This window comes from Stomoxys calcitrans, chromosome 3 (genome assembly GCF_963082655.1).
Source record: "Stomoxys calcitrans chromosome 3, idStoCalc2.1, whole genome shotgun sequence".
In the NCBI taxonomy this organism is placed as follows: domain Eukaryota; kingdom Metazoa; phylum Arthropoda; class Insecta; order Diptera; family Muscidae; genus Stomoxys; species Stomoxys calcitrans.
In genome coordinates, this window is record NC_081554.1 from 169,668,931 (window position 1) to 169,682,052 (window position 13,122).

The 13,122-nt window shown below is 40.3% G+C and overlaps 1 protein-coding gene across 5 annotated transcripts in view; it reads right to left on the reverse strand.

Annotated features, from left to right (window-relative positions):
- The window catches only part of LOC106088569 (unconventional myosin-IXa), a 77,913-nt gene extending 65,379 nt beyond the window's left edge, over window positions 1-12,534 (reverse strand). For 2 of the 5 annotated variants that reach the window (XM_013254147.2, XM_059366048.1), the window contains exons 1-2: window positions 12,337-12,534; window positions 21-229 (exon numbers count right to left, since the gene is read on the reverse strand). In XM_013254147.2, coding sequence (XP_013109601.1) covers window positions 21-111 — 91 coding nt within the window. In that variant the 5' untranslated portion in view covers window positions 112-229; window positions 12,337-12,534. The other 3 variants (XM_059366049.1, XM_059366050.1, XM_059366051.1) reach the window with 3 other exon arrangements.
- Window positions 12,535-13,122: the final 588 nt, after the last annotated feature.

Sequence of the window (13,122 nt, forward strand, 5' to 3'; positions counted from 1 at the left end):
AATATTTTTATTAATCTTACCCTGCAACTTCTTCTCCGTCTCCCAAAATTTTTGTAATTCCGTAAAGTATTTATCCAGTATGAAGACTTTTGAAAGGCCTAATGTGGCCATCGTTGATCAACATTTGGTTCTCAATGAAATTGCATCAAATAAAACTGTTTTTAAAGGCATTTGGGTAATTTATTTAAATATTTTCTTTTGCTTATTCATAAGATTTTCACGTTTTTTTCTATTTTAGGAAACAAAGAAAAAAATAATTAAAAAAAAAAAATAATCATAGAACACAAACACATTCTTCACCAATTTTGTTAGGTATTTCTTAATTAGAATCATTGCCTCAATGTTAAACCCATCGCGGAATTTGGTACCACAATGTGTTGTTGGAGAGAAATTCTCGGAATAGCACTGATCACAAAAGGCACTTTTATACTCATTTTTTTAAGGCATTTGTTTTCTGTTATGTTGCACAACTATACAAAAAATTCTTTTGCAGATACTTTGTTTTTTTTTCGATAGTTCTTTAGTTTTGAAGTTTTGGTACAGAAACGCGTTTGGGGCCACTTCAATTTGGTTTTTGGACAAACTGGTTTTAAAGTTTTTTTTTTGTTTTTTTGTTTCTTGATGATTTTGTGGAATGGTTATTCGTGATGTGTGTTTGGGGCTAACATGGATTTTTCTGCAAATGCACACAAAAACTTAAAAAATTAATGGTGATGATGATGCTGATGCTGATGATGGGTATCGTAGTAACTCAAATCCACTGAAGCAGCTCCATACATACTCACTAAGCAATCTTACATACCATTGCTGTATGTTCTTTTGGAGTTTGTTATTGTTTTTGTTTTTGGTTTTTTGGAGGCCCCTAAGTTTGTAGCAACAAGTTTTGGTATTTTTTTTTTCTACGCGTTCCCTGGCATTTCACATTTCTTTCCACCATAATGAAATCGTTGCTGCATGCTCTTCACATACCTATTTCTTAGTTTTGTTGACTGACTGACTTGTTATTGGTTGTTTGGCAACTTGGTGGTTTGTTTGTTTTTGATTCTTTCACTTAATTTGTTACTTGACTCTTTCCCCACAGCCTTTGCCACATGCTTCTTGGAGCACAGCAAGTTTTTCCTCTACATACCTATTTATGGATTCTGTGTCACTGCTGAGTGCTGAATATTCTACTGATCAGTGATATGCGAATTGGCAAAGCAATGGCAGGATGAACGAGAGTCTTAGGTTAGGTTGAAAAGAGGGTGCAGATTTTAATCCACCCCATGCCACTATGGATATTAGACCTAAGCCAGTAATCGGCTTGTTATGAGCTCTAGAAACTATAAAGTAACCTCTAAAAAGAAAATTTTGAGTAAGGAATTCCGTGCTGCTTACAAAATCCTTAATTGTTTTCAATACTACTCCCCTAAGTTGGTTCATTTCTGGTATTGTGTCTCCACGCGAAAGCCGCACAATGACATAGGAAATGCTCCAACGCCTCATTAACTTCCCCACATGCCCTACACATGCTATCACTTGCCGCACCGATTTTACATAAGTGAGCTGGTAGTCCTATGTGTCCCGTTATTACACCAAAAGCTATACTAAACTCCTTCTTAATTCCTTTCAGTAGTCCTCTCACGATCCGGATAACCCCATAGGATTTTCGCCGTCCTACCGACCGTTTCGCTGTTCCACAATGTTGCAGACGCATTCGTCGCCCACGTCCTAAACTCGCACTACGTCTAACCGAAAGGCCTCGGCGTAACCAAGTTTATTGACGGCAGTCCTCTGGCCTTCACCACCAAATCGTCTGCCCTTTCATTTCGCCTTACTCCGTTATGGCCCGACACCCAAACGATGCGGATTTTGCCATCCTCAGAGAAGGCGTTAATCTCCTTCTTACACGAGAGTCTTAGTTTTACGAAATTTAGAGGAGCCAATTTCTTTTCCTCGGCCCTAGAGACAATTTTCTGTCTCTGGTATGGGACATTTATAGACAACTAGCTGGCCCGATGTCCGCTCCCACCCAAACATGTCCGTTTGGGTGGGAGCGTCATCCGCGGTTATTTTAACCCCAAATTTATATACTAACTAACTGGACAGGGCCCGCCCCGCTGCGCCTTCTTTAACTTTCTAATATCTTTTTAAGGTGAGGACACTTCACTTTGAGCCCCATATTATCATGGTCGGTAAATATGAATCGTTTGGAGGGTGTTTTGGGGCTGGGGCGGCCACCGGCACTTTGCCCTGAAAATAGATATCAAATTCGTTCTTTACTCCCAAATCCGTTGATTTGAGCTCCATATTGCTATAGTCGGCAATAAAGTTCAGTTTAAGAGGTGATTTAGGGCGCACCCATAAAATGTAGGGCGTACCCATATTGCCATAATGTGTCAAATAACCTATTCGATGTATTTTTAGGAGGAAAAGCGTCACCTAGGGTAAATTTTAATGTCATATTTTTAATCTACTCCCAAATATCTTTCATTTAAATCCCATATAGCCATGGTCGGCTGATATGCCCATTTTGGGGTATATAGTGGTGGGGCGAACTCCCATTACTTGGACCAAATTTTGTATGCCATATTTGTAATCTACTGAAACGTCGAATATATCTGTCGAAACGTCGAATATATCTGTTTAAAGGAGTTTTGGAGTTTAATACGATATTCATTTTCTAATCTAAACTACCTTTCATTTGATACCCATATAGTGCCTGTCAGTCCACTTTTGGTTTTGGGTGGCGTTTTTGGGGTAAGGGGGAGGGCCCGCCACCATCCGATATCTTAAAACCAGTAAGGAAAGGCAAAAGTCGGGCGGTGCCGACTTTATAATACTCTACACCTATCCTTTAAAAACAAAAGAGGGCTACTTCTAATTCTGAACCAGTTTTGATGGACCTCGGCGGATGTATCCAGATAGATTATTAAAATTCCTGTATTCCAAAATGTAATAACTATGGTTGACAAATGACAACAAATTACCCAAAATCTGACGAACATATACATGGAAGCTATATCCAAATATGAACCGATTTCGACCAAACTTTATGAATATTATGGAAGTCGTCGAGGAAACCGATGTACAAAATTTTGGGAAGATTGGCCAATAAATGCGCTAACAGTGGGTCTAGAAGTGAAAATCGGGCGATATTTATATAAAGGGTGATTTTTTTGAGGTTAGGATTTTCATGCATTAGTATTTGACAGATCACGTGGGATTTCAGACATGGTGTCAAAGAGAAAGATGCTCAGTATGCTTTGACATTTCATCATGAATAGACTAACTAACGAGCAACGCTTGCAAATCATTGAATTTTATTACCAAAATCAGTGTTCGGTTCGAAATGTGTTAAAATTTTGACAAATTTTGTTCAGCGATGAGGCTCATTTCTGGTTGAATGGCTACGTAAATAAGCAAAATTGCCGCATTTGGAGTGAAGAGCAACCAGAAGCCGTTCAAGAACTGCCCATGCATCCCGAAAAATGCACTGTTTGGTGTGGTTTGTACGCTGGTGGAATCATTGGACCGTATTTTTTCAAAGATGCTGTTGGACGCAACGTTACGGTGAATGAACACATTTCGAACCGAACACTGATTTTGGTAATAAAATTCAATGATTTGCAAGTGTTGCTCGTTAGTAAGTCTATTCATGATGAAATGTCAAAGCATACTGAGCATCTTTCTCTTTGACACCATGTCTGAAATCCCACGTGATCTGTCAAATACTAATGCATGAAAATCCTAACCTCAAAAAATCACCCTTTATATGGGACCTATAACTAAATTTGAACCGATTTCTATGAAATTCACCAGTAATGTCATAAGAAAATCCTTCCTGCCAACTTTCGAGAGAATCGGTTAACAGATGGCCATTTTATTGCTGTATTACTGCAAATCGGACGAACATATATATGGGAGCTATATCCAAATCTGAACCGATTTCTATGAAATTCACCAGTAATATCGAAAATCATAAGAAAATCCTTTCTGCCAACTTTCGAGAGAATCGGTTAACAGATGGCCATTTTATTGCTGTATTAACGAAAATCGGACGAACATATATATGGGAGCTATATCCAAATCTGAACCGATTTCTATGAAATTCACCCGCAATATCGAAAATCATAAGAAAATCCTTCCTGCCAACTTTCGAGAGAATCGGTTAACAGATAGCCATTTTATTGCTGTATTACTGCAAATCGGAAGTTATACCCAAATCTGAACCGATTTTTCCCAATTTCAATAGGCTTCGTCTCTAGGACGAAAAACATGTCCATAGCATTTGAAGACGATCGGATGAAAATTGCGTCCTGTACTTTGTACGCAAATTAACATGGACAGACAGACGGACTGACGGACAGACAGACGGACAAAGCTAAATCGAATCAGAAAGTGATTCTGAGTCGATCGGTATACTTATCAATGGGTCTATCTCTCTTCGTTTTGGGTGTTACAAACAAATGCACAAAGTTATAATACCTTCTACCACAGTAGTGGTGTATGGTATAATTATATAACCTTTGTTTGATTCTACGGAACATACAAACAAACCGAGACTATATCATGATGGGTCATATGCCCATTTGGGGGGTGGGGTGACCACTACACTTCGATCTGATCTACGGAACAAACAAACAAACCGAGACTATATCATGATGGGTCATATGCCATTTTGGGGGTGGGGTGACCACTACACTTCTATCTGATTTTGTATGCCAGATTCGTAATCGACTCTTCAATACCTTTCATTTGATATCCACATTCTCTATATCGGTTCACTTTTGATTTTGAGTAACAGGGGAGGGTCCGCTCCTTCCGAAATCAACAAATTATAAAGCCTATTTTTTCTTCCTGATCATATTCGCAATCTACTCCCGAATAACTTTCATTTGAGTCCCATATTGTCATTATCGGCCAAAAAACCTATTTTAGGGGGTTTTGGGGTGGGGGCGGTCCCCAAGTTACTTGGACCCAATTTTTAATGTAAAATTCGTACTCTACCCCTGAATACCTTTCATGTGAGTCACATACTGTCCCGATCGGTCCACTTTTATTTTTGGGTATTACTTTTGGGGTAAGCCCCCCTTCCGATGTTTCCTTCCGGACCAACCTACACAATCTGTGAAAATTTCAAGGTAATCGGTTCAGCCGTTTTTGAGTCTATACGGAACAAACAACGAAACCGACAAACAAACAAAGTCATTTTTATATATAAAAAGATTTTGTGTTTTTGGATTACCATAACGATGCATACAAAACTTCGATGCAGCCAAAATTTCATGAAAATCGGTTCAGCCGGTTTTAAGTCAACTAGAAATAGTCAGGCTTCAATGAAATCTCTGGCATTGGGCAATATGTAATCGAGCCTGGTAAGAAGAGGTAAAGAACTTAATTGAACCATGGGAAGGACTGTCAAAATCTGCTAGGTCTCAGGTCACCTGGGCAGGAGTCTTCATTGAATTCTTTGGAATCAGGGAACCATGTAGGCGATTAGATGGGCGTCTTTCAAACGGAAATCCTCGAGGTCTTGGGGAATGCGGAAGCGATTGAACGATGAGACTGTTATCGGGGCACAGAGATACCCCAGTGAATTGTAGAGCAGACGAGTACTAGGAATTACCACTCTGCCGTCACTGGCTAGAACAGACGTCTCAGTCATTGTGTCCGTCATGACAGGTCACTGTCCTTTTGGAAACATGCTGACAGACTGAAGGTTGCAAGTAACGACTTCTGCAGAATCTGTGTGTGTTCAACTTTAGATTGTCATTTATTTGAGAACTTGTCTGATGTGCAACACCTCGTTACGACTGAAACTGTTGTATGTAGATGACGAAGCATTAAACACGGTCCTCATATAAATCGTCTCACTGAAGGCTCTTTCACCTCACAAAAACGTGAAATCGGTTTTCCTAATCAAATATCACAAAAACCCGTAACAATTGTGGTAAATGACCTAGTGGTTTGGATGAAACCGGGCCCATAAGGATGCTTCCAAGTACTATCTCCTAGGCCATTAGCGTTCCATAAATCGGATTCCGTATACCGAAAATATGTTGTCTGCTTTGCTCCTATCTACTCTTACATCACCTTAGGTCTCATAGCCGCAGTGACTGCTTCATTCTTTATCCGTATATTTTTGAGACGCACATTTGTCTCCAACCCACTAGTAACCATGGTCATTATCGTCCCTTGTACGCCAGGACCATACGTTCCTTATATTACACTTCCTCTCCATTTTACCACGAATTTATCTTTTAGGTATTGTAAAAACTGCAAGTTTCCACGTTATACTACAAACGTGCCCAAGGGGTACACAACTTCGTGCCACTTAAATATTTTCTACTAAAGACAATCACTTCAATTTTTTATACGAATTCAAGTTTATGACAGCCTTTATAGCACCTGGCTAAAATTTAGGGCCTTCTTACTAGAATTATTCTACCAAGACCTTCTTTTCACATTCTTTCTCTGATGATCACTTTTAATGAAACAAACACCAAATACCGAAACTCGTTCGTATCATAAGCTTCTTGATACCTTTGTGCAAATGGCCATTTATTGCAAAGCCCCCCATTGTGATCATTTCATTAGAAATGCTCATTCTGCAACGCCATCATCATCGTCGTCAGAGTGTTCACAGTTCATTCGTTTGTTGCTTGCGTCGTTTTGTTGAAGCTTTCGCGTATTTTCTTGATTTGTTTTTGTATGATTTTTGGTACGCTGCGAATTATTTGTTGGACGAAAATAAAAACGAGTTACCCGCCACTAACACAGGCTACTTCCAACCACACTACATCACCACCCGACTTTATTATCACCATAATCACCTTCACCATCATCATGATTATTGTCTTTGATATTTGCTAATGTTGTTTTGTTGTTGGCATCATTATTAACATTACCATACTCGCAATAGTTGGTGCTATACCAACAACAGCAGCAACAACAATAGCAGTAGGGAGTCTTTATGATCTTGTGTGGTATTACTGCTGCTGTTGGTTTGTTGCGTTGTTGTTGTTATGGTCGTTAATGTTGAAGTTTTTGTTTTGTTTGGTTTGTTGTTACCTCTTTTGCACTCACACTTCAACACCACGAAAAGGCACTCAGCCAACCACCGAGCGCACACATTTCACCACACCAATGTAAAATTAAGCGACTCTACTTGAAGCCAGCAAGCAAGCCTCAGGCCTAACTCACAACAATAACTCCCTAACAGAGTTGCCACTAATAAGAAAGGCATATTTTAACTGATATGGCTTTGTGAAGCCATGTACCAAACAATATAAGATCTGTTTTGAATCATGTTGAAATACCCAAATCTATATCGCTATAGGCATGGCTTCTGGCACTGGATGTGAAGAACGCATTCAAAGGCCTTATGTGGTCTGAACTCCTCGAGGCACAAAGGTAGGACTTTATTGGACCGACGTATCTGATGAGAACAATGAGAATTTAATCTGCACGTTTGGGTAATTGAAAAATGCAAATTTGCCCATTAACATTTTGCTAAGGAACAGAGGCAAACTTCTCACATATCAATGAGTACTTTACGATTCAAGTTTAAGCTCAATGATAAGCGGCCTCCTTTTTATAGGAGAGTCCAAACGGCGTGCCGCAGTGCGACGGCTCTTTGGGGAGAAGTTTTTGCATGACATAGCACCTCACAAATGTCACCAGCATTAGGAGATAACCACAGCGTTGTTCTTGCATGGATTCGAGCCCAGGCGTTCAGCGTCACAGACGGATATGCTAACCTCTGCGCTACGGTGGTATCCTACATCTGGGAACTTTTTTCAGAATGGAACCAACGAATGTGAGTTAACAGAAGTAGCGGTGCGAGGTTTCATACTTGAAACGGATCTCTAGAATGCCAGTTATGATGGAATACTGTGAACAGAAATGTCAGATGGAACATTTCTAGTAAGATACGCTGACAATATCGCTGTAGTCATCACGGCAAGATACACGGAAGGTGTAGAGCGCAAACTACAGCAGCTGATGCTAAAGGCTAAAGACTGGCTGGATTCCCACAGTTTGCAACCTGCGATGCAGAAGACGAAGTTTATAGTCCTAACGAAAAAATATCCCAGTGGAAGCGGATATGCCTATAGACGACTTAATGGTGAGGATCAAGAGTTCGTCAAATATCTGGAGATTCGTCGGAATACAAAGCTGACCTATGCAGAGCAAATCCGGCACGAAACAACAATGACCGCAGGGAAAACGGGGCAACTCAGCCGACTTATGGTGAACATGGTAGAGTCTTTTCCGAGCTGCCTCAGAATCTTAGTGAAGACATTCTATAGCAGCAGGATGCTGCTAAGATTCAAAGACTATGGTAGCGAAATATGGGGCCAGACCCACAGATAGCATGTGCAGTCAAATCCCTGCCCTCGACGAAACATGAGAAAACAAGAAGTTCTCCGAGGCGAGAGTTAATTATGTAAATGCAACAATTAGGAAAAGAAGCGCTCGAACAATGCCAAAGGTTTTTCGCAATAGGCAAGCAGAAAAATATCAGCAGGGATGTGTGTCAGAGATAGAAGAACTCTTGGACATCATAGAATGCTAAGGTAAAAACTGGAAACCCGTTGTTTTCGCATTTGGAGCGAAATCTCTGCTCTCGGGGAAACATGGAAAAACTGGACCGGTTCTCCGAGACAAGAGTTCATCTTGCAAATGCAACAATCAGAAGAAGAAGTGCTAAAAAAATGCAAAAAGACTTACGCCATAGCCAGCCAGAAAAATATCAGCAAGCATGTCTAAAATGGTGTCAGGATAGAAGAACTCTTGGACATTATAGCAAGCTTCCGCAAAAACTGGAAAACCGCGAAGAAGTAGAAACAACAAAGTAGGTCAGTAATAGCAAAGACTCCTATGATATCGAATAATATGCCGAGCCATCGGCGGCGCAGAATAAGAAGAGCGCAACCAGTTGATGGGAATTCCGGCAAGAAGAAGAATAGAGATGAAGAGTTGAGAAGCAAAACTAGTAGATAAAAAGAGACCAAGACGCCAAACAGGAAAACCACAAGCACGGAATCCTAGACAGCGATCGAAAGCCAAAAGAAGTTGTCAGCTATGCAGCCTACCTTAGTGATCATAGGCGAAATGTAAAACCGTAGGAGGGCGAAGACGCTATATGCTCAATCCAGAAGATAAAAACGGGGGCAATTCTCTCCGTGATGGGCAGAGGAGCAAATTAGAAGCTGATTTGCGAGTCCTTCGATCGAACCCTACCAAAGGCTTCCCTGCTCAAAGTCATAGTCAGTTGGAAAAACATTGGCAAGAAGCCAATACCACATGCGAACAGTGCTGGCAAAAAAAAATTATCTCTATTGTACATGGTCCGGTCAGCTGGCCAATCAATAGCAAACGGGTGTGAGTTCCTGGAACGTTTAGTACTTCTATCGAACATCCTTAGATCAGGAATAAGAAGGCTAATATCTGTGGAGCACACACCATGGAAGAATCAATAGAATAGCGTCACATTATAACGAAACAATATAATTGGACACCCTACCGTCGCCAATCAACACCAGCGCTTTTCCTGAAAGCTGTCCAGAAGATCCAAGGATGATTTGGAAGCTGCAGCTTCCACACATGGGAATTATATACCATCTTCAGTCTAAGAAAGTTAGAGAGACATGCAAGATCATTCTCCTATGCAAATTTGCTCATGAACATTCCATTAAGGAACAGGAAGGGGAAAACTTCCCACATATCAATGAGTGCTGTACGATTCAAGTTTTAAGCTCAATGATAAGGGGTCTCTTTTTGTAGTCGAGTTATAGCCCCTCTTTGGGGAGAAGTTTTTACATGGCATAGAATTTCACAAATGTCGCCAGCACTATTAGGGGATACCCACCGCTTAAATTTTTTTCGGATGTTCTCGCCTGAAAGCGGTCCAGAAGATCCAAGGATGATTTGGAAGCTGCAGCCCACACATGTGAATTATATACCATCTTCAGTCTAAGAAAGTTAGAGAGACATGCAAGATCATTCTCCTATGCAAATTTGCTCATGAACATTCCATTAAGGAACAGGAAGGGGAAAACTTCCCACATATCAATGAGTGCTGTACGATTCAAGTTTTAAGCTCAATGATAAGGGGTCTCTTTTTGTAGTCGAGTTATAGCCCCTCTTTGGGGAGAAGTTTTTACATGGCATAGAATTTCACAAATGTCGCCAGCACTAGTAGGGGATACCCACCGCTTAAATTTTTTTCTGATGTTCTCGCCAGGATTCGAACCCAGGCGTTCAGCGTCATAGACCGACATGCTTACCTCTGCGCTACGTTGGCCTACACCATCACCCTCCCATATGGGAGTGAAATATGAGGCCAGATACTGCAGACTGCATGCCGAGCGAAATCCCTACTTTTGGCGGCTCTTGGAGTCATATCATCCTACCGGACAGTGGGAGATCACGCAGCCCTGGAATGGTACAGTTAGAACACCATGGGGTGCAAAACCCAGAGAGAAAAGGATGAGGTTCAAACGGATCATACACAGGGCATACGAGAGTAGACTGTCGAGAGATGACAGCAAAAGGTGGACGAATGAGAGTCGAGGCAGATGGATGCGACGACTTATCCCTCATGTATCAACGTGAGATAATAGAGGCGACGATAGGAAACCTCGCTGAAAATGGAGACGTCTCGCAACGAATGTGTCAGAACTTATTTAAGGTCGAGACGAGGCGAGACACTGGTTCCAGCGGCGCAGTCTTAGTTTAACGCAACTCTGATATTGCATTCCAGCAGTTCAGACTACACGAGGCAGCCACTGCGGCTATAAGACTTGCGGCGATAGGAGAGTAGGAAAGTAGTACCAGGTTATAGCATCGCGGTATAATCGAGACGATGATAGGATACATAACTGGAACCGAAGAGGTTGCGAAGACACAGTGCGACACACTGGTGTATCGGCGCAGTCTTCATATAATGAAAATATTTGTATACCTACCGCCATAGGATGGGGATATGCCAACCTAGACATTCCGCATGTAACACTTCGACTCATTGATCTAAGACCCTTTAAAGAATGTATATTCTGAATCGTTTAGACATTTTAAGTCGATCTAGCCATGTCTGTCCGTCCCTCCGCTTGTCGAAATCACGATTGCGATTTAACGAACGAATATATGCGCATGAAATTTTGCACAGAGGCTTATGATTCACGTAGGTCGCTAAGGATTGCAAATGGGTCATATATTTGGATATAGCTCCCATATGAATCGATCCCCGGATTTGACTTCTTGAGCCCATGGAAGCCGCAATTGTTATCCGATTTGGCTGAAATTTAGCACGAAGTGTTTTGTTATGACTTCCAACAATTGTGCCAAGTACGGTTTAAATCAGTCTATAACCTGATGTAGCTCCCATATTAACCCATCTCCGGATTTTACATCTTGAGCCCCTGAACCCGCAATTGTTATCCGATTTGGCTGAAATTTTGCACAAAGTGTTTTGTTGTGACTTCCAACATCTGCGAAAACTACGATCTATATCGACCAATAACCTGACATAGCTTTCATATAAACCGATCTCGAGATTAGATAACTTGAGCCCCTGGGAGCAGCAGTTAATATCCGATTAGGTTAAAATTTAGCACGAAATGTTTTGTTATGACTTCCAACAACTGTGCCAAGTACGTTTCAAATCGGTCTATAACCTGATATAGCTCCCATTCAAACCGATCTCCCGATTAGTGTTCTACGGCCACTAGAAACTGAGTTCATTTGCGGAAATTTTTTTGTAGAATCCATGGTGTTGGGTTCCCAAGATTTAGCGCGGCTGAACGTAGCCTATTTTTACTTGCTTCTATTTCATATAATTAAATTAATACTAATTTATTTATCGAATTTTTTTTTGTTTGTTTTTTTTTCTACAACGGCAACTCTGTTTCCCATATGAACGAACATAAACGATTTGGTTGTTATTTGCTGATGGGTCTGCGCTTAGGTCTCTGGCTCCATCCGTGTGCCAGCCTGTGTTGAAATGCAAGTGTGTGTATATGTTTGTGTGCCAGAGTTTAAGTCTGGTACTTTGAAAGTAACCGTCAGATACATACAGATTGAGATTCAAACAAAACCAACCAGGCAGCCAACTAATAAAACCAACAAAAAACAACACTCCGCGAGATTTGTACCTTTAAGGTATCCACACACAAAACGAGATTTTGTTTTTTTTTTGTTTTGAGAAAAAAGAGGTTTTCTTCTTCTTTTGCTGAAAAACTTGGATACTTGATCAATTGGAGTTGTGTTTTTTTTTTCACTATTGCACGATTTTCTTTCTTTTTAATTCATTTATGATTAATTACTATTATAACAGGATATTTTATTCACCATTTTCCAATTACACAAATTAGTTAATGATAGTTACAGCAAACACTAAATCACTTGGTTGTTGTTATTTGTATTTCATTCTTTGCATATTTTTTTTATTTTTTCTTTTACATTAACATTAACTCATTAACTTTCTTTCACTTGTAACAGTTTGTATGATTTCCGTTTTCAACGTCTAGCCACTCTTAAGGTTCTTTACGAACTAAACAAAGCTGAGCATAGATGAAGTTAACTTTGCAACTCTATGCTTTGCTCTCTCTCTCTCTCTCTCTCTTTCATGGTTAAGCTCTGCAATTCACCTCAAACACCTGTAGAGAGTGGAAATAAAACCCGGCTTTGTTAATAACAATAAACAACTGTCATGTCATTGTTTATCTCACTCACCCTCTCTCTCTCTCTCTGTAGCTTTGTCAAAACAAAACAGGTGAGTCCTGTGTAAGCATGTTTTCCATGCAATTTTTGCAATAAGTTAGAATTCTTTGTGTGCGCTAAAGTTTCTTAACGGAAAATAGTTGAGGACAATGCATGGGCGATTGTTGAATTTATGTCACATCCCCAAAGTATGCTTTAAAGTAAAAAAAAAAAACATTTTAAAGCTGAAAATTCAACGAAATGTTTTCAGTTTGAACGATTTCTAAAGAAAAATTGGTAACGCCTTTACGACATTAGATTGGCAATTCATCGAGTCAATGTAGTGACCGTGACAACAACGATATTGGTCGCAATTATAGTAAGGAGCATACCAAAGACTAAAGGCCTAAACGGAATGAGCGCGTTGTAAATTCA